At 49.1% G+C, this 22,195-nt stretch overlaps 1 protein-coding gene across 1 annotated transcript in view; it reads right to left on the bottom strand.

Moving 5' to 3' along the window:
• LOC138545458 (cytochrome P450 2J2-like) overlaps positions 1-22,195 on the bottom strand; it is a 794,499-nt gene that overhangs the window by 298,920 nt on the left and 473,384 nt on the right. The window contains exon 5 of the mRNA XM_069642070.1: positions 6,714-6,890. Within this exon, the coding sequence (XP_069498171.1) occupies positions 6,714-6,890 (177 nt within the window). The remainder of the gene's footprint in view (positions 1-6,713; positions 6,891-22,195) is intronic.

Below are 22,195 nucleotides of genomic sequence, written 5' to 3'. Positions count from 1 at the left end.
GCGCATGTGAATCTAAGCAGATACAAGCATCAGAAATACGATTACGGTGAGTAATGTATCCCTTCTGAGGCTTGTGGAATCTGCTTAGATCTCATGCCGTGCATAGATTAGCGAGCAGTGTTAGAAGAAGGAGGTAGGATGTGAGAAGGGTCATGAGCAAATAAATGTCTTAGAACTGTTTGTCACATGTATCTGTCTTGGAATGAGTGTCAATGCAGTAGTGCTGAGTAAAGGTGTGAATAGAGCTCCATGTAGCTGCTTTGCAAATGGTGTCAAGGGGTACATTTGCAATGAAAGCCAGAGTGGCCCCCGTGCCTCTTGTAGAGTGGGCCCTCAGTGTAAAAGGCAGAGACTATCCATTTGGAGATGGCACCTTTAGAGACGCAATCTCCTTCTCTGCCTGTGGCTACGGAGGCGAACAGTTGATCTGTCTTTCTTAGTGGTCTGGTCTTGTTTACATAGAAGAGGACCGCTCTTCGCACATCTAGTGTGTGTAGTTTCACCTCAGCAGAGCTTTTGGGTTCTTGGAAGAAGGCCGGAAGCTCAATGGTCTGTTTAACATGGAATTTTGAAATTAACTTAGGTGAAAACCTAGGGTGAGCTCGTAGAACCAGTTTATCCTTATGAACAGTAAAGAAAGGATCCTGCACTGGCAGAGCTTTTGGGTTCTTGGAAGAAGGCCGGAAGCTCAATGGTCTGGTTAACATGGAATTTTGAAATGAACTTAGGTGAAAACCTAGGGTGAGTTCGTAGAACCAGTTTATCCTTATGAACTTATGAACAGTAAAGAAAGGATCCTGCACTGACAGAGCCGCAATCGCGCTGACCCTTCTTATGAATGTAATGGCTACTAAGAAGGCAGTTTTATAGGTCAGGTGTTTGAGACTAGCTTTATGCATGGGTTCACCATCCTGGTGGTGGGTTCGAAATTGGAGGGTGGAGTCTCTTTACCCCTTCCATAAAGGGTTTAACTACTGGTACTTTCCACCACAACACTTTGTTATGGGAGGTGGTGTAGGCTGACAGCGCTGCCAGGTGTGCCTTGAGTGAATTAAATAACAGCCCTGCATCCAGCAGGTGGAGCATGTAGTGGACAATATTGGAAGGAGTGCAATCAACTGGGTTGATATTTTTTTATTCTGGCACCATATAACGAATCTCTTCCATTTATCAAAGTAACAATGTCTTGTGTTTGGTTTCCTTGATTCTTTTAGGATATCCATGCATCTCTGTGGTAGATTGAGATGGCCAAACTCTATGACTTCAGGAGCCATGCTGCCAAGTTCATCGAGCTGGGTTGAGGATGCACTGTTTGTCCTTCGTGCTGGGATAGTAGGTTGTGCCAGCACGGGAGTCTGATGGGTTTGCACACTGCCAGTTTTCGCAGGTGTGGGAACCATGGTTGTCTCGCCCACATGGGAGCAACTAGGATGAGCGTCATCGATTCCCTGTGCATCTTGTTGACCACCTTCCTCATCAGAGGGGTTGGTGGAAAAGCATAGGCAAACATCCCTGACCAGTTCATCCATAGAGCGTTCCCCTTGGAGCCTGACTGGGGGAACCTGGATGCGAATCCTGGGCATTGTCTTTTTTCGCATATGGCGAATAGGTCTATAGTGGAGAAACCCCACTGTGAGAAGAGATCCTCTACGACTTCTTCATGTAGACACCATTCGCGTTCTTCCGGGAGGGGATCTCTACTCAAAGCGTCTGCTAGTGAATTGAGATCCCCTGGAACATGTTGAGATGACAGGTAAATGTTCGGTCTGAGTGCCCATGTCCAAATTCTCTGGGCAAGCCTGGACAGATTTGGCGAACGAGTGCCCCCTTGTTTGTTTATGTAAACATCACAGTCGTGCTGTCTGTTAAGATCTGCACTGACAGGTTGAACAGGTGGGGTTCGAACGCTTGAAGCACTCTGAAGACCGGCAGAAGTTCTAGCAGATTGATGTGATTCTTGGCCACTGTGTGAGACCAGAGACCCTGCGCTGTGTGGTGAAGGAGGTGAGCTCCCCACCCCGACAGGGATGCGTCCGTAGTGACTACCGCCTGTATCTCTGGATCATAAAAGGGTTTTCCCTTTGACAGGTTCTCTCTTGTCCACCAGTGAAGACTTTGTACCAGTGTTGGCGAAACGACTACTAGATCGTCCCACTGACCACTTGCCTGAGACCACTGTTTCGCCAACCATTCCTGCATGGGTCGCATATGCAGGCGCGCGTGGGGAACCAGGTAAATACATGACGCCATCATGCCTAGCAAACACATTGCTTTGTGCACCCTTATCTGGCGACCGGACTGATATTGAGGAATTTGCAGTAGTAGATTCCGAATTCTTTCCTCTGATGGAAAGGCCAACCCCTCTTGAGTGTTTATGACAGCTCCTAGGAACTGTTTGGAGGTGCTTGGCACCAGGCTTGATTTTTTCTCGTTGATTGAGAAACCCAGTTCGAAGAGGAGGTCGATCATTCTTTGGGTGTTGGATCTGCAAATTACTGGGGTCTCCCCCGTGATGAACCAGTCGTCCAGGTAAGGGTACACTGGGTTTGCCTCCCTGCGTAGGTGTGCCGCCAGTACCTTGGTGAATACTCTTGGAGCCGAGGCTATACCGAAGGGCAGCACCTTGAACTGGTAGTGATGACCGTCCACCTTGAAGCGCAAGAATCTTCTGTGCGCTGGGAACACGGAAATATGAAAATAGGCATGTTGCCATGTAATCTCCTCTTTTTAGGAGGGGGATTACCTCTTGGAGTGTAGTAATGCGAAATTTTTAGGACTTGACATACTTGTTTGCAGGGCGTAAGTCTAATACTGGGTGCATTGTCAGATCTTTTTTTTGGCACAAGGAAGTAAGTTGAATAAATACCCTTGTTTACCTGGTTGCCCGGGACGAGTTCTATCGCGTCCTTTGCGAGAAGATTGACGATTTCCTAGAGGAAGATCTTTGGGTGGTCCAGGGAGTGTATTTTTTGTCTTGGAGGGTGGTTGCGGGGACGCTCCAACAGTTTGATGCAGTATCCCACGGACACTGTGGACAGCACCCATCTGTCCGATGTGATCCCTTTCCATGCCTGGGTGAAGGTGGAAATAAGCCCCCCTACTGGGGATGTATGGGAAGGGACCCTGAGCGGAGCGTCACTGTTTGCTGGGTGGCGTACCGCCTCTACCTGGGCTGCCTCTCCCTCTACCACGGCCCCTCTTGTTACCTCTGGCGTAACCTTGGGTAGTCTGTTGGTTGCCACCCCAAGATGTACCCTGCCCCTGTGAGTAATTAGTACCCCTCTGGGAATTTTGGCCGTGTGATCGGCGAAAATTATTGTTCCCTCTTTGGTTCGTGGGTTTGTTATTTAATTGTCCCAGGGACCTTAGGGTATCATATTCTTCTTTGGCAGTTTTGAGTGCCTCCTCTACCTCTTTCCCAAAGAAGACATTCGGTTCTACCGGCATGTCGATAAGAGTAGCCTGAGTCTCGGGTTTGAACCCTGACTGTCTCAGCCAAGCCTGTCTCTTGATGACAGTGCTCTCTGCAATGAGCCAGCCTGCATTGTCTGCTGTGTCAAAAGTCACTTTCAGAATGCACCCGGACACGGATCTACCCTCCGACGCAATCTTGGCTAACTGGCCCTTTAGTGGTTCTGGTGCGGAGGCAATGAGGGCAGCTACTTGTTCCCGTTGGTGACAATTATAACTTGCCAGCAGAGTGGTAGTAGTTGCAATTCTTGCCTGGTGAGTGGAAGTGGAAGCCACTTTTCCTTCCTAGACCATATATTTTCTGGCTCTCCTTGTCTGGGGGAGTTTCAGATGATGCTAGAGGTGTCCCCACTCTTTTCCTGGTGGTAGTAACTACCAAGGAGTCAGGCTTAAGCTGACCCCTTATGTAAAGTGGGTCGGAAGGGGCGGCCCTGAATAATTTTTCAATTCTGGGGTTGACTGCCCTGGTGAGATTAGGGGTGACGAGGGAGGGGTCAATTCTGCATTGGATAGACTTCAGAATTGGTATGGCTTGTGCAACAGGCTTTTTGTCCCCCATGATCTCTTCTGTGAAGTTCCTTTCTTTTTGAGCCCCTTGAGTGTCTATGTGAAAGTGCTCTGCTGCTCTAGCTAAGACCTCATTCAGAAGTGGTTTATATCCACAGGTGAGTCATTGACAGGTGGATCTAATCGACCCCTGCTTGGTCGTCCAGTATTTGTATGTCGGGATCTTCAGCATACTGTTGGTAAGGTTGCACAGAGAGTGGGTCTGAAATCAGACCCTGAGCTGGAGTCTCATTCCGAGGTCTCTTACTAGGAGGCTGAGGGTCTTTGGATCCTGAAGGAGTAGAGGTGACAGGGGTATTCTGATAACTCAGAAAATAGTCCGGGTTTTTCTCATAGAAATTAGCCATAAAGGACATTCTTCTCATCACCCTGTCGATGTCCTCAAAACTCCATTTCCTGGAAGTGGGAATGACCACCTCTTGCTGAGGTTCCTCTTCTATTCCTATATCCTGTGTAGTGGGAGGGACAATCTTGGGCCTAGTGACAGGGTCAGGGGTCTTAGATTTGTCTTTATCTGAGGATTTATGCTTGTCCTTCTGGGCCTGGGGTACAGAAGATTTCTCTGATGACTTCTTCTGCTGTTTTCCCCCTTCACCCTGAATAGAGGCATGTTTCCCTGATTTTTGGACCTTCTCTGAATCTTTCGATGCCTGGAGCCGAGATTCGTGGATGGTTTGGCTAGGTTCTGTAGCCTTAGAGTTTGTGCGTCGAGACTTGGAGGCAGACATGGAAAGGGCTGCCGGAGTCGACTTTAAGCGTGCTGCTTGGAGGTAGAGGTCGGATTCGTTTTCTGACAAACCCTACCTCTGTAACCTTGGGGAGTGAGGCACCCTTTGCAATCGTGGACGTGTGGAATTGTGTCGTGCAGTGATCTCGACCTGGAATGCCCAGAGGATAATGGTTCTGTGGTCCGCTCTCTTTGTGCCTCTTTCTTCCGATGACTTGACACACGTGTCGAGTCTCGGCTGGGGTTAGTGTGCTTAGGCACAGTAGTGTGGGTAGCGCTCGTGTCGCCGGGTGTAGTCCCCATAACTGTCCCGCCAGACAATCCTCCGAGGCCGGGGACTTGCGCTTCGGTGTCTTTCGACGCCCCTGTGCCCTCGCCATCCGAAACGTCGGCGTTGCTGCCGTCACTGAAGGAACCCACCGCCTCCATGGCCTCGAACTGCCTGGCGTAATGGGCCCAACATTTAGTGGAGCGGTCCTTTAGTGTTTTAGCTTTAAAGAGCTTACACGCTCTGCAATTAGCTTCGGGGTGATCCCTAGGCAGGCAGAGATTACAAGTGTTATGCTTATCTACCCATCCATATGTTACTTTATGGCAGCGAGCGAGTATATGTAGGAAATAAACAAGTGTGAGAGTGTGTGTGTGTCCACCCCCACTCTCCCTACTTGCAGGGCCGAGGCCAGAGGCCTTGCAAGGCCCAAATCCGTCGTGCAGTCTCAACGGCTGTTCGTTCTTCGGACCGGCGTTGATCTTCGGAATTTCGACGTGGGACTTAAAGAACGGGAAATTTTTAGATGAATTATGACAAAATGGCTGAAAGCCAGGGAATTCCGCAACTATGCTTCTGACGAGTATGGCAGAAAAAAACAATCTGAGGATCCTACACGCGGGAGGGATCATGGGTACAGTGGACGTCACACTAGGGATATTATTACTGGCACACCCTTAGTTGACGCCCATTTTCAAGTTTCGAAAAACAAACTGTAATACTCTGCAGCTTCCACTAGATGTCGGCCTATGCACAGCATGTGATCTAAGCAGATTCCACAAGCCTCAGAAATATATATATACTGTGTGTGAGGGGAGGTCACAGAGTGCAAGTAATGACTCATCACGTCAAGGTATAATCAGGAATTTAACTTCTGCCGGAAGGGTGTTCCCATTTTTTTCGCATCAACATCATATTGCTCAAATGATACATAGGTAGCAGATATACGTCACCACGCAGTGTAAAGCACCCGCCTATGCGATTGCTCCTAGCTCTGTTTATTGTCATGCTGTGTTTCTGTTCGAAACACCATATCCTCTTTAAATACAAATACCTACGGGAAGATAGTCAGAAGATCATTGGCCACTTGTTCTGTGGAAAAGGGTTTCCTTCACCGCTCAATCAATTATGGCTGAGTTTACTGCGCTTAACTCTATTGGGCCGCCTCCTCGACTAGTAAGTCTGTGTTAGTAAGTGCATCCTGCATATCATTTAATTAAAATATGGTGAGGCCCCTTAAATCATTTATTTTTTGCCTGGTTCTTTCACCTAAGAAGCATTTTCATTACTACCACTACTAATGAAGCCCTGATTCACGGAGCGTTTTCCAATGGGGTTTTGCCATTATGAAACGCTTCTGTGAATTAGGCCCAATATATCAAATGGTGTCATTTCATCTAAAACACTACCATCAAATGCATTCCATTGACAAAATTGCATCGAAAAAATATGCATTGAATGCATGTTTTTTCAAGGTAGAGGGTTTAGTGTTATTTATAATGGGTTTTAAAGGGTAAAAAATGGGGGGTTAGGGGAGGACCCCCCATTTTTTTAAAAAAAGGAAAAACATGCATTCGATGGTAATTTTTTGTATGCATTTTTTTAGATGGAATGGTCATTCGATGGTAAAAATTCGATGGCATGACCATAAACCATATCAAACACATAGCTGCATCTTACCTTTTCCATTTCTATGAGATAGCAGTCAATGAAGTCTCTCGGTTCAGATGGATTCAGGTCCTTCTTATGCTTCTGAATTTTCTTTTGGACGTACTCTTTAATGAAAGCCCAATTTTTGAAAACTCGTTGGTGAGATCCTGGAACGTACTTCATGATTTGTGGAAAAGCATTGTACAGCTGGATAAAATACACAGGAACATATATTATATTAAGTTCAGTGAAGTTGAACGCAATTCATGTCTAATTCATGTCTCACATGTTTGAGTTCCTTGGATAAATGTCCCATAATACATTAGAAACATTAGGGTTTGCCCTACAAATGTGCAAATCAGTAGTTATGAGAAGGAGTTCAGAAAATAACCAGATTTCCCAACGCTGGCACTTTTCATTAATCCAAGTCCTCGTCTTCATCAATACTAGTATTCATTTAGGGGTGCTCCATGTGCTATTAATTATGTATTGTTCCACCACCTTTACATTGTTCCACCACTTTTATATTCAGAGAATAGAGCACCCCTGCTCCCAACAGCCATTCTTTAGAGTGTATGCCAAGTGGCACATAGGCATCCTTTAAGAGATGCCAGGTGCACACTGACAAGGTGGCGAGGACATTGGCAATGCAGAGATTGAGAGAAATTGGCTGAAAGCATCCCTTGTGTATGCCACTCTGGGAATGCCATGCAGCAAAAGCCACTGTGCTGAAATAGCCACTGGGAGGGACAACCATGCATGAAAGTTTACAGTTGATAGAGGGATGTACACGGGTGTGTACAACCCTACTAAGACTAGGCAGAAAGCGCAGAAAGCGACAAATAAAGGGAGTGGGAGTGAGGTGCTTTGAATGTTGGTGGCAGTGGATGGAAAAGGGTTAGGCAGTAGGGTAGATTTACTAGCACAATGCATGGGGGGGTTGGGAAGGTAGGAGGTAGGAACAGGCCATGGGATGGTGTTCCGCGTGAGGTGGAGATCTACAGGGCTTATAAACGGTGGTTCAGGAAAGACGATTAGAAGCAATATTCATCAGATAAAGGGATGGAGGCACTTAGGGATATTATATAATATAATATTACATAATATTATAATAGTTATTTATAACGTGCTTAATACCAAAGAGGTTTCTAAGGGTGGACTCGGGATTCGAACCTGTGTTGCTGTTGGTCATCACGCATTGCCACTTAGCTATACTACCCGAGATTTGCCCTTAAGAAGGCAGAGGTGGAGAAATTATGGCAGTAGAAAGATATAGAACCAATTGAGAAAGAGCTGAGGTTCCTAGAAGTTTGACTATTTGACAGAGAAATACAAATAGCATTGGCTCACAGATCCCAAAATATGCAAAAATATGTTTGATAATGTCACGTTGGGAACAGATATTGGTGAGGGCCAGGAACCTCTGGGGGCCGGTAGTGCTGGCCTGGAAATTCTGGGAGACAAGGAAAACCACAAGTTATGTGAAACAAATCCCTGGAGGTAGTATATGGTTGGTCTCCCGTCCCCCGTACCGCCCAGATTTCTAGGTAGAGGGCCCCCTTGTGCAGACTGCAGATTAAACAACGGGTATTCTCACTGAGGGTAAGAGTTGAGAAGTGACCTTGGGGTGGTAGTTTAGCCACTCCCATTGAATTACAAGTAGACTCCGACTAGGTCAAACCTGTGCTGTTGAGGTGTAGATGAGATGGGGGAAGGGCCCCTTAGGACTCCAATCCAACTACAAACCTCAGCAATGGTTGGGAGGATGACATGGCGACCACAGCTATGGTTGGGGATGTGTTGCGGTGAGAGGTCTGAATGGCTGGCAAGCGCATAAAAGCTCATAAGGCTGTCTGGGCATGATGTTAGCCTCTGCCTGGGGTGCAAGTATGCCCAGTGACACTTTAAACATCACCAATGAAGGTCTGCTCCACCACTTGAGAACCGAAATGGTGGCCACTGTTAGGACTGACTTTCTATACTCTGGCCTGGTGGACAGATGTATAGAAGGACAACCTATATTGTGACAGGTACAACTCTGGGAAGGGATAGCCAAACCAGTATAGGTAGCAGTGACAGGCTGCCTAGGCTATGTTCAGAGGTGGTGAGCTTTTAAGGGGTCCACAACGAGGTCACACAATGGGAGTCACAGATTACACTTAGACAGGAAGGAACAAGTTACTTACCTGTAACTGTTGTTCTCCAGCATGGGTCTGGCATGGATTCACATGCTCATGAATATTCCCCGTCGTCAGGCCGGGAATCCTCGGTATAGAAAGAAATCAGTATCAGTTTTGCTTCTGATTTGTCTTTCTTAGTAGTAACCAATCCCTGGTCTCCGGCTCATACTGCCCCCAGCCAATGACTGCCCTCTCCCTAAGCCCCGCCCCTGGCAGCCATCCTCAGATTTGGTAGCACGTAAAGTGGTAGTATGACGAAGTGAAGAGCCGCAGAGGGGTAGGCGGGAGGGTTCGCATGTGAATCCATGCCAGACCCATTCTGGAGAACAACAGTTACAGGTAAGTAACTTGTTCCTTCTCCAGCATGGGGTCTGGCATGGATTCACATGCTCATGAATAAGAGAATACATAGCAGTACAAACATGCACAACCACGGGAGGTGGCAACAGGCTCAACATTAAGCAATACAACAACTCAACATTAAGCATCTCTTACCTCATCACCAGGCTCACCTTAGGCGAACAGGTTGCGCAGCACTACTTGGCCGAGCCTGGACTCCTCCCTGGAGTCCCGATCGATGCAGTAGAATCTTGTGAAGGTGTGCATCGACCTCCACGTCGCAGCCCTGCAGATGTCTAGCAGGGGCACACCAGACAGGAACGCCGTGGTAGCAGCGATCGCTCTGGTCGAATGGGCTCTCGGACGGCCGGGCAGCGGTCGGGTTGCCAACCGGTGACAGTGCATGATGCAGCCGGAGAGCCATCTGGAAATGGACGTCTTCGAGAGACCCTTCCCTTGATTCACAGTCCCAAAGTTCACAAACAGTTGTGACGTCTTCCGAAAACTCTTTGTGCGGTCCACGTAGAACTTCAGCGCTCTAGCTACATCCAGCGAGTGCAAAGTCCTCTCGGCCGGTGACGAAGGCGACGAAAAGAAAACTGGCAACACCAAGGGCTTGTTGAGGTGGAAGTCCGACGGCACTTTGGGCATAAAGGAGGGGTGCCTCCTCAGCACCACCCTCGTGTCATGAAAAGTCAAGTATGGAGGCTTGCAAGATAGGTCCTGGATCTCTCCCACTCGTCTTGCGGAGCTGATGGCCACGAGGAAAACTGTCTTCCATGATAGAAACTACAGAGGCGCCGAATGCATAGGCTCGAATGGGGCCCCCATGAGCCTGGTCAGCACCACATTAAGCTCCCACGCCGGGGCAGGAGCCTTCACTGGCGGGAATGATCGGAATAGTCCCTTCATGAATTCTTTCACCAGGCGATGAGACCACAAGGACGCCCCTCCCGTAGTCCTGGTATATCGGGAGATTGCAGCCAGATGTATTTTGATGGAGGCGTGAGCCAGTCCAGCTTTGGCCAGCGACAGTAGGTACGGCAGTACTTGAGGGGCCGTAATCCGCAGAGGGTTAATCTTCTGTGCACGGCACCAGACAGAGAACCTCTTCCATTATGTCCATTTATGTCCGAGTTGAGGACGCCCTGGCCTTTGCAAGAACCTCTCTGCAGTCGGCCGGGATGTCGTACCCTCCAAACTCTAGTGCTGCAGGAGCCAGGCCTGCAAGTTCAGCGACTCCGGTTTGTGGTGAAAATGGCGCCTGCTTCTCTGGAGAGAAGGTCTGCGTCCGTCGGCAGCTTGACTGGTGTGGACGTTGACAAGTCCAGAAGGTACGGGAACCAGATCTGTCTCGGCCACGCCGGTGCGATGAGGATCATCCTACACCGGGACCTCTTGAGCTGGTTGATGAGCCGGAGCAGCAACGGCAGAGGACGGAATGCATAAAGAAATAGGCCGTCCCAGGGGAACGAGAAAGCATCGCCCATGCTCCTCGGCTGGGGGAACCTGCTGGCGAACCTCCGGCACTTGGAATTCGTCGCCGTCGCGAAGAGATCAAATTGGGGTGCGCCCCATCGTCGGAAGAGTCGATCCACTTGATCCTGGCGTAGTTCCCACTCGTGGCACGAGCGCAGCTCCCTGCTGAGTGAGTCGGCGATCATGTTTTTTATTCCTGCCAGATGAAGAGGCACCGGAAACATCCATTGGGCGACGGCCCAATGCCACAGATCCTGGGCTTCCTTGGATAGGGCCGGGGACCTGGTTCCGCCCTGCTTCCGGATGTAGAACATTGTGGTGGTGTTGTCGATGAAGATCCTCACCACCTTGCCCTTGAGGGACGGAAGAAAGGACCTGAGGGCCCAGAACACTGCGCAGAGCTCCAAAATGTTGATGTGGAGTGACTTCTCCTCCGGGAGCCAAAGGCCTCTCGCGTGAAGATCTCCGGAGTGCGCTCCCCAACCTTCCAGGGAGGCGTCCGTCGTCACCGTCACCTGGTGAGCTGGGATCTGAAAGTCCGTGCCCGCCGACAGATGGGAGCGGGTACCCCACCACCGGATCGCCTGAAGGAACGTCTCATTGAGAGGGATCCTGTCCTCTTGTAAGGGGCGCATCGGAAGCCTGCAAAGGCGCTCCAGATAAATGCAGGAGGACATCATCCTGAGGAGGGACTTGATAGATCTTACCCTGGCCATGTCCGTGGCCAGCAGACGCTGCACCTTGCCCAGAATGGTCCTGGTCCTTTCCTCCGACGGCGAGGCCAGCCGCACCACTGTGTCGAGCTTGGCTCCCAGAAACAGGGCGACTTGCGACGGAACCAAGTGGGATTTTGGAAAGTTGATGGAGAATCCCAGGTCCGTGAGCAGCTGGACGGTCTTCGCAGTGTGCTCCACAGCGAGCTCCCTCGTCCTTGCCCGGATGAGCCAGTCGTCCAGGTAGGGGTAGACGTGGATCCCCTGTAGGCGCAGCTGCGCCGCCACCGGTGCAAGGCACTTGGTGAACACCCTGGGTGCCGACTTCAATCCGAACGGGAGGGCCTTGAACTGGTAGTGCCGCCCTTGGACCACAAACCTGAGGAACTTTCGGTGTCTTTTTAGAATGGGGATGTGATGGCGCCGGGGAGGATGCGCCCTGCCTGGCAGCCAAGGAGCCCGACCGTTCGGCGCTCTCGGTGCCCGCGGACTCGCGGTGCTTAGCCTTTTGTTGGGCCCCCGTCGCCGGGGCGCCCTCACAGGACTTAGAAGACCGCTCGGACTTGTTTTTCTTCTTATCGCCTGACGGGCTCTTCCCTTCCAGCCAGTTGGCGAGACGGAGGTGGCGATCCTTCGTGGTCCGCTCCAAAAAGTTCCCACAAAACGCACAGTCCTTCTCCGTGTAGTGTCTTGTCCTCATGGAGACAGTAGAGGCATAACGAATGCTCGTCCTCCTTGAAAACATTCTGAAGCTGGCATCCAGGGCAGGTCCTAAACAGCTTCCCGGGCGTCGAGCTTCTTTTCTGCTGGGCCATATCCGGGGTAGGCCTCGGAACTTCTGGAATCCTCCAAAAGCGTAACTCGACGAAAACTTCACCCTTGAGGGGCGTAGAAAACTCTGAAACGGATCCCCGTTGATCGGATGTAGAAACGGTGGAGCTTGAGGCTCTATTTAACCGAAAAATGAGAAAAATCTCCTGAAAAAGCACCAAAACGCAGCAAAAGCTCGAGAGCTACAGCACGAGGACTCCCAACACTTGAACGTGCGGTAAAAATCTGAGGATGGCTGCCAGGGGCGGGGCTTAGGGAGAGGGCAGTCATTGGCTGGGGGCAGTATGACCCGGAGACCAGTGATTGGTTACTACTAAGAAAGACAGATCAGAAACGAAACTGATACTGAATTTTTTCTATACCGAGGATTCCCGGCCTGACGACGGGGAATATTCATGAGCATGTGAATCCATGCCAGACCCCATGCTGGAGAAGTATACAAATACAGTTATTTATGGCCAAAACACACTAATGACTACCAGCAGGTAGACTTACACACAACACTAGCAAACTAAATACATATATACATTCACTTTGTTATACGGCAAAATACACAACATAAACTCCTGCAAAGGAAAGGTTAGACAAGTATTATGCACGTATGGTCCCCAGAGATGATCCTTAACTAAAATTGTCCAGTCCCAAGTTGCCTGGGGCCTTTTGCCCAATAGTACAGGTTAAAGTTACACAGAATTTAGGAAGCAGGAAAAAATGCAGGTAGGGTCTCTGGGGTCCAGTGAAGGGTTATTAGGGTTAGAGTTCAAGTTAGACTAATGCTCAAAATTAGCCCCAATAGTCAGATGCCTTGCACAAGCAAGCAATGGCAAAGCCAAAAGTGTTATAAGTAAGGTTTATTATAAGCCCATTGACTTATAATGGGAGTATAGGGGTAGGTAAGAAACTTTGTAACTTAACCGCGTACTCTGATTCTTCCCCAGACTTGGCAGGACAAAGGAAGATGGTCCAACATAGATTTTCACACTAGAAGTCACAGTCCTCGATTCACAGGGGTTGCAGGTTTGAGCTGATCTCCGGTTGGTGTCTTTCACTGTTGCAAGTAATCTCGATTGAAGAATGCAGCAAAACTCGATGCAGGACTCCTCTCAAGACTGGACTCGGGTCAGGTAAGCAATTTCGGACTAAGGTCATTGCGCACAGCAACGCAAAAGGACTTAGCAGCCACAATCAGACTTTCCCTCCTAACTCGGGTCCTAGGATGCTGAAATTACGCAGGTGGTAGTCTCGTAGGGCCAGCTGAGGATCCCTCAAGTTTCAGGACAAAACTTGGTATGGTGACTCCAGCAGCACGGTAGCCCAAAAACAAAGCTGGTCAGCCACAGGATGGTTCCAGGGCACTTCTGACGGCTTCCTTTGGCAGGGCACCGAGCAGACGTCAGGAATGGATGGTCCCTCTACTACAAGGGTCAAAGCTCCCTCACAGGATGGGAGCCTATAGATGCATGCAATTATGAAACCTTCATTTGTCCGCGGATGTAGAAACCCGAAAAAGGAAACTTAACTAGTGTGGAAAACTTAAGACTTAAGTTAAGGTAGTAAATCCAAATTGTGTGATGGGGAGGGCACAAAACAGAGTAAAATAGAATAAAAGGGCCAGTCATGGTACGAGGGGGCTCTGCATTTGGCTGCATGGAGCACAGGAGCCAGATGCCTGGAGTTAAGACTGAGCATTGAGTCTGGCAATCCGAACCTGGGCGGGAAACAGGTAAACAGGTAAGAAAGCCTTTTTTTAATTTGTAAATGTAGTGTATGTATGTATTATTCATGTGTGCATGTCAGATGTGTATGTATGTATATATGCGTGGGAGCATGTGAATGGTGTGCATATATGTATGGGTGTGAGTGTGTGTGTGTGTGAATGTACTCAGTGGGTTTGTGTGGAGAATGCAGTGTGAATGTTATGGGTCTGCATGTGAGTGAATGTGAGAGAAGGTGTATGGGTGAGTAATTGATGGGTGAATGGGTATGAATGGGATTATGTGTGCATGTCAGTCACTGGGGGGGCCAGTGGGGCACTGGAGCAGTGTGGGCATTTCCTTAAAGTGATATTGCATGTTTTACTTGCATTTTTGGGCAAAGACAACTTGGTAAGTGTTATTACTTGGCTAGACTGGCATTTTGGTACAGCCAGTCTAGCCATTACTGGCATTACATGTGTTACTGGGCACAAATGATAATGCAAGCGTTTTAAGTGTAATTATGACATGTTTAGACTGGCCTACACTTGGGCAGCCAATTTAGACATGTTTTCTTATTGTGGCATGGCATTTTTAATGGCAAAGCCAACAGGAGTATGTTCTTATGTTGCAGTACTGACTTATGTTGCCAGAGGCAGCTTGGACATGTTTTCCTATAGTATCATTACTGGTATTATGTGGAAAGCAAACATGGAATATGTTCTTATATGAGGATGCTGGCATATATTAGTGCAGCCATTTAGAAAATGTATGGGCACAGCCAGTGTGACTTTTATTTATACTTGCATATGTTATGGAGAAAGGCATCCTGAAAGTGTGCTGGGAAATTCTCCTGTGAACTGTTGGTGACTTGCATCTATTGGATTTTTTCATGAGTTATCCTTCAAAACAAATTGCATACTGCCTGGCTTTGTAAACAATTTATCACAGAAAGTGCGCTGCACAATTTTAACCCATTATTCAAAAAATGTAATGGGATGGGAAGACAAACCCCCTGAATCCTCTTCCGATGGTTCGAGCACCCTCGTTATGCTCAGTCGCTCTCGCAGATTTGTTGCAAATATTAACGCACCTACAATTAAAAAATTCATGAGCCGCCATTGGTGGCTGGTACATTTGGGTGCCAAGGGCCAGGAACTCCCCCCTTGTTCCTTCACTAGGTGACAGATAATTTAAGCTTTGATTTAAAACATATTGACATCTTTCACCTAGTGGTGTAGCACGTGCCCCTGCAGCAGCATGATTGACATGGGCATTGCACATGCGTGGTGAAACATGCCAGCCTAGAGTGTCACGTGGCCCATCCTTTATTGTGGAGCTGCAGGGGGGGGGCTCAGCATGGCTCACGGGGGCCCCCACATTTTGTGTTATGACACGGAGGATGAGGAAAAGGACAGAGAGGAAGAAGCAAAGGATGTCATTGAGACATTTTGGGCTGCAAATTGAAACCACAATCGCAATGCTGCCTGCACCAGGTGCAGCAGCGCAAACTTAGCCCCAACACACAGCAAGCGTAAACCCCAAAAGTGACTATTCCAAGTGGACAAAGCCAAATGCTAATACAAGCCCTGGGCGGGCCAGAAACCAGCGCTTCTTTATCCTCCGCCCCTATGTATTACAAGGTCCACACAGACAGTTACCAGGAGTGGGTATTGATGGTGCTGGTACCAGTGCATGCTCCATGGACAACTAGGGATTTGTGGAATGTGTCTAAAACATTTCCAGACATTGGGGAAGAACCAGAGAGATTCACAGAGGAGTTGAAAACCAAAACCTATTGTTATCACCCATTCTGGGCTGATATGAATCAGCTCACGAAGGTGATGATGCCGGCCGAGGTGCATCCATGCTCGACTTGGGAGTGGCTGGCCCACAGAGGATGGGGAGACTGGCATAGTACTGGTACAAACCTGGCACAATTTGATACAGACAATTCTAATAGTATGCCTATGTAAAACAGCTTTGGTGAAAATATATAAATGGAAGCACTAAAGATGAATCGCCTCAGATTATCTTGATCGCTTGAAGGCTGGTATAAACAAAATACCAGCTGCTTTTGTTCAGGGGCTATTACCAGAGCTGCAACAGCAGTTTAAGAGCATCAACATGGGGTGGCACATGAAGCCCCTCATGGAACTGGTGTCTGTAGTGAATTACTGTGTTTCTTGTCAAGAACAAAAGAAAGAATTAAGTGAGTGCAAGTTGATGTCTCCTCAGTTACAGAGGAGGTGCTGTCCCCACATGGAACAGCAGCGACATCAGCAGGGGTGTGGGTGGGCTGTGCATATGGGTGGCAGGGGTCCCGCAGTAACAACAGGAACTGGAGGACCATTGGGAAGACGTAGAGGTAGGGTGGTGGTGCCCTCGACCCACAAGGGAATCAGAATGTGTTTATGAGCAACACTGCGTGCCACTTTTGTACACACGGTACATTGGTAGTTTAAGTGCCTGAATTAGCCTCCATTACAAGCAAGGGGCAATTATGCTTTCGGAACCTCCTTTTTAAAACATGGACACGAAAAACTTGCAGCCACAGGTTTCCATATCAAGATGGCCGCTAGATAAGTAATGCTGTTAAAAAGCCCAGAAGACAAGGTAAGAAAATCAGTCACTGTAAATCTTTGCCATGCATCTTTTATTCACATGTTTTATTGTAGGGGAATTTGTCATGAGTCTTTTGATACATTAGTACACGTGCGTCTGTGATGCATTTGTGTGTTATTTGGTATTGTACTGTATTGCGTTTGTATCTGGCGCGGTTGACTCTATAATTTGAGGAGAGGCAAAGGAGGTTCTCTTGTTTAGGTGGAAGCGTGAGTTTTGTTTACTTGGATTTGGATCAGGTGGCATCTGGAGATTCCAATCCTTGGTTAAGAATGAAGATTACCCCTGCTAGCTGCGCAGGGAGTATTAATTCTATTAAAGACTAAGGAGGCGAGCATTATGCTTCATCTTCATTTATTTCTACTCTTCAGCAGTTCAACAAAACATATATAAAACCATGAAAAGTGTAGAACAGAACTTCTCTTTTCAAAACTACAATATCCATGAGTCTCTGTAGTCCATGCCCTTTCCACCAGTCACAACCCACTTCCTGTGCCTGGGCTCCTCCTCTGCTTTTACTCGCTCTGACAATCACTCATGTTCCTTAACTGATCCTCGCCAACGGTGCGGAGGGTCTTCTGAACTTTAAACTCAACTGCCGGTGCTCTCCCGGACTCTTGATACCTTCAGCTACGACACTGCCTTCAGCTGTTCTTCTGATCTTCCCCTATGAAAACATAATAAGAGATTTTAGGGTGGTGTGTATGTAATGTCCTCACTCATATAATGCATCAACATTTATATACATTACAGTACTCGGGTGGGAATTTAATGCTCGCCTCCTTAGTCTTTAATAGAATTAATACTCCCTGTGCATCTAGCAGGGGTAATCTTCATTCTATGACAAGACTGGAGGCGAGCATTATGCTTGTTCAAAGCTTCCCCAGCACCGCACCAGCCAAACTCTCTGCTGGCTTAAAGTAAAACTCTTTAAAAGTACGATCGGTTGACCAGTCTGCTGCTAGCATTATTTCACTCAAAGACACTCCCGCGGCTGACGATGCCATTGCTCCTCTCACTGAATGAGCTCCATACGTGTCCACATTCACACCTGCTGCCTGCATGACCTCTTTGACCCATCTAGCTATGGTAGTTGATGCCACTGCATGGTAAGGCTTCCTGCGCGCTATTAATAACTGAGTAGTACTCACTGCTCTATTCTCTGCTGTTCTATTCTCGTATTCTTTAATACACCGTGCAACGCACCATTTCGAATTGTTCGGAAAATACGGATAATGCACTGTGGAGGTGCCTGTCTTGGTCCTCCTGGCTATGGAGAATGTGACTCCTTCCGGACTGAAGGACCGTCTGTTAATTTCTAGCGCTCTAACGTCTGACACTCGTTTGCATGAAATCAGACATAATAACATAGCTAGTTTACCTGATAGCTGTTTAGGAGAAAGGTATTTATCTGATGGCCAATCTGATAATAATCGCAATACTGTCGTCACGTCCCATGTTGTACTATATTTGGGCCCTGGCGGCACTCTGAATCTCGCTCCTCTAATGAGCCTCACTACCGCGGGATGCTCCCCTGCCGGTACCCCTTCTATTGGCATATGCCCTGCTGAAATGGCTGATCTGTATACTCCTATTGTCCGGAAGCTTTCCCGTTCTGCAATAAGTGCGCCAGGAAATTCAGTATTTCCACTACAGGTGCTGAAACGGGATGAACACTTCTGTTCTTGCACTAGCTTGTCCACTTTGCCCAAGCTGCATCGTAGCTCCTCCTAGTGGATGGAGCCCAGGACTCCGCGATAAGCTGAGCAGCCTGCGCCGAAATTCCTGGCAGCGCCCAGCGTCTCCTGATATCCTGCACGTGACTAGCGGGAGTGTCCCTCTCACTCTCAGAGGATGACCCGACCCAACTGGGTCCGTGAGCAGTCGCTCTCCTTCGGGGAGGACTCTGGGAACGTCTGCTACTAGTTCCATTAGTGTTGGAAACCACACTTGTGACTTCCACAAAGGTGCTACTAATACCAGTTCCGCTTTCTTCCTCCGACACTTAGCTAGCGCTCTGCTCAACATTGCGAAGGGAGGGAAAGCATAATGCGGGCCTCCTGCCCATTCCTGCAGGAAAGCATCCGTTCCTTGCGCTCCCGGGTCCAGCCTCCAGCTGAAATAGAGGCTCGTCGGTGTGTTGAGCCGAGAGGCGAAGAGGTCCATATGTAACGGTCCCCATCTCCTGTCCAGCTTCTGAAACACTGCTGGATCCAGCTTCCAATCGCTGGAGTCCGTCAGGTAACGAGAGTTCCAGTCTGCTGCCACATTCAGCGAGCCTGGTAGGTACTCTGCAGTCACTGATGTTTCTGTCCGTAGGCAAAAGTGCCAGAAGTCCTTGGCTAGCTCTGCTAGCATCTTGGACCTTGTACCGCCTAGGTGGTTTATGTACCTTACTGCTGAAATGTTGTCCATCTTCAGCAGTACACAAGATTTCACCCTTCCTCTTGTGAAGGCTTTGATCGCGAATGATCCTGCCAGGAGCTCTAGACAGTTTATGTGGAGACAGAGCTCCTCCTCGCTCCACTTGCCTCCGGTCTGTAGGGTCCCACATCTGGCTCCCCAGCCCTTCCGGCTGGCATCCAATTCTATTATCAGATCTGGCTTGTCTCCGAATATGGCTAGCCCATTCCAAGCTTCCATATTCTTTAACCACCACTCTAGTTCTGTAATGGAGTCCTGAGCTAGCGGCACCTGTTGGTGATACTTCAGACCCTGTTGTGGATGTTTTATCTTCAACCTCTGTAAAGCCCGGTAGTGCAGGGGCCCTGGGAATATGGCCTGAATAGATGCTGCTAACAGCCCAACTATCCTCGCTAATGTCCTGAGGGATATTCGTTGTTTCTCTAAACATAACCTGATCTCCCTCTTTATATCTTTGAGCTTTCGAGCTGGCAGCTCCAGAGTCGCTTTCTTTGTGTCTAGTACCAACACCAGAAAGTCTAATCTCTGCACTGGAGTGGTATCTGACTACTCTGTATTCACCGGAAATCCTAGTGAGACTAGAAGTTCGTGTACCCATCTTGTTTGGTATACTAACACCTCTCGATCTCCTGCCAGGAGTAAGAGGTCGTCCAGATAGATGATCAGTCTGACGCCCTTCTCTCTGATTGCCGCCGCTACTGGCTTCATCAGCTTCGTGAATGCCCAGGGTGCTGAAGCACGCCGAATGGCATTGTCTTGAATTGCCAGAATTGTCCTCGCCAGCGGAAAGCTAGGTATGGTCTGTACTCTCTGAGGACCGTGACTGTGAGGTAGGCGTTCTTAGATCTAAACGCATTAGCCAGTCTCCTTCTCTTAGAGAGTCCCTGAGCTGATGTATGCCCTCCATTTTGAAGTGGCGGTATACTATCCATCCGTTCAGCTCTTTGAGATTTATGATTGAACGCACCTTTTCCTTCCTGTGCACTAGGAACATATTGCTCACAAATTTGGGGGCCGTCTCACATCTCTCTATCGCCTGTTTGTGGGCAAGCTGCGCTATCTCGCTGTCTAAGCATGCTTGTTCCGCTTGCGCTAGCCTCTGACTCTGTGGTCTGCTCCGCTGAACTGGTCTCTCTATGAAATCTAGCTGCAGCCCTCTGACGGTCTGCAATATCCAGGAATCGCTTGAAAGCTCGCGCCAATTCTCTGAAAACATGCACGTCCTCCCCCATACAGGAGGATACTGAATCGCTCTCACCTGGTGTAAATCCTTGACCTCGTCCTGATCCCCTGGATCTGCGGCCTCTCGGGAATCTCCCTCTGGACAGAAAGAATGTATCCTGGCTCTTGTTCTCCCAGTATTGCGCTCTGGGGTTCTGAGGTCTTCTGCCTCCTTGACTGCGACCGGCTGCACGACCTCTAGAGCGGCCGGTCCCTCCAAAAACTCTATTTGGGAATATTTTCCGAATCGATGCCTGAGCCTTTTCGAGGGAAGCGAATGTCCCGACAAACCGGGCTATCTCCTTCCCAAAGGTCTCTCCGAACAGGAGGCCCTGGGCTCCTTCTCCCGCTTCAAATGAGGAGAGGTTGCTAAGTTTCGAATCTATCTTGAGCAAAAGGCCCTTCCTCCTCTCCGAGGCGATGGCACAATTGGCGTTCCCAAGAAGACATACTGCTCTCTGGGCCCATCCCGCGAGAGCTTCGGGGTCCACTTCTTCTCCTGTGTCCCTAGCTCTCTCTGCGAGGTCCATGATTTCCGCGAGAGGGCCTGCCAAATCTAAAACCTTTTCCTGGCAACTTTTCCAGGACCTATCGATACCCTTACGGGGGTCTTTATTGGTTTTTGGCACGAAGGTCAGCATCTTCGGATCGAGCTCTGGGGCTTCCGCTACTTTCCCCGGGAGAACTGGACGCAGGCATTCTGCTCGAAGTTGTTGTCTCACCTCTTTGTCCAAAGGTTTGCATAGTCTAGCTGTCATATACTGTGCCACTCGTGGGGATGGCTGCCATTCGGTGGACCTCGGGTTCCGGATGCTCTCCGGGTCAAACATATCATCCTGAGGTTCCAGAAGGTGCTTCTCCTTCCGTGCTCTCTTGCCCCCACTGGGTTTCGCCCAGTCTTCTTCCTTCGACCTCTTCGTCTTCCTGCGAAGTCTGATCGTCAGCCTGCTCATCTTCCGAGCCGGGGTCATCTCCTGTATTTTCATCTCCTGAAGAGGGGGTCATGAGGTTCGGCACCGCCTGCCGTTGCAGATAAGCTTCCTTCAGCTTAGCAAATGCGTCAGGCACCTCTGGGGCCCTATTTGCAGCCCCTTCCAAAGCGCCCTGGGGGTCGTCCGAGGCTTTCCTCTTGATGGCTGTTTTACTCCCCTTGAGTTCCCCTTTTAAGGGGTCTGTGGGCGTGCGCTTTCTGTCCTTGGTGCTGCTACTAGGCTGCGAAAACATAACCTCCAGTGTCTCCAGCCTCTCATTTAGGAGCCTAACGCCCTCTGCCACTGCATCAACCAGAGAGCTCCCCAGCACTTGCTTAAAGCTGGCAGCGAGGTCCTGCGACTGCTCCTCCTCGCTCCACTCGAACTCTGACATTTTCTGAAGTGATGTGTGCCTAATATACCTGAGACAGGTCTCTTAGCATGCCCACTGCTCCCGATTGATAAATCAGAGTCAGTAAAAGTCATTTTTACTTCTTAACTCTGTTCTCTTTTTTTTTTTTTTTTTTTTAGGGCTGCACCTATGTCCTTAGCTCTGAGGCTCTAGTAAGCCTTTGTCTCTAAGGCGCCAATCTTCTGTTGAGTAACAGTACAGGGATCTGCAGTGTCTTAGCTCAGCAGCTCTCTCCACGTGGACCTGCAGTCTCCATATATGCTCTCCTGGAGCAACGGCGCTCACGATCGTAAGATCGCTGGTATCAGGGCCTTGATCAAGCCAATGTAAGCTATACCCTCTTCCGAGCACTCTGCTGCTGGTGTGTAAGGAAAACTCTCACGTCGCACAAACGCGCCTAACTCCTCCCACCCACGGGTGGGGGCTAACGCTTCGGAGCGTAGAGCCTACACACGGTTTGCGGTAGCTCCGCCCACCTGCGGGCGGGGGCTGCCTGCTCACAAGCTCTCCGGCCGCACACTGAGCCTCGCTGGCACTGGCGCTGGCTCCGCCTCCCCGAGGGTGGGGGCCGGCTCGTGGCTGCCAGCGCGGCCGGCGCTGCGTGTCTTCGCGAGGCTGACTAA

Source organism: Ambystoma mexicanum, chromosome 1q, assembly GCF_040938575.1.
Source record: "Ambystoma mexicanum isolate Mex_15411 chromosome 1q, UKY_AmexF1_1, whole genome shotgun sequence".
Taxonomy (NCBI): Eukaryota; Metazoa; Chordata; class Amphibia; order Caudata; family Ambystomatidae; genus Ambystoma; species Ambystoma mexicanum.
This window is presented reverse-complemented; position numbering and strand designations above follow the sequence as displayed.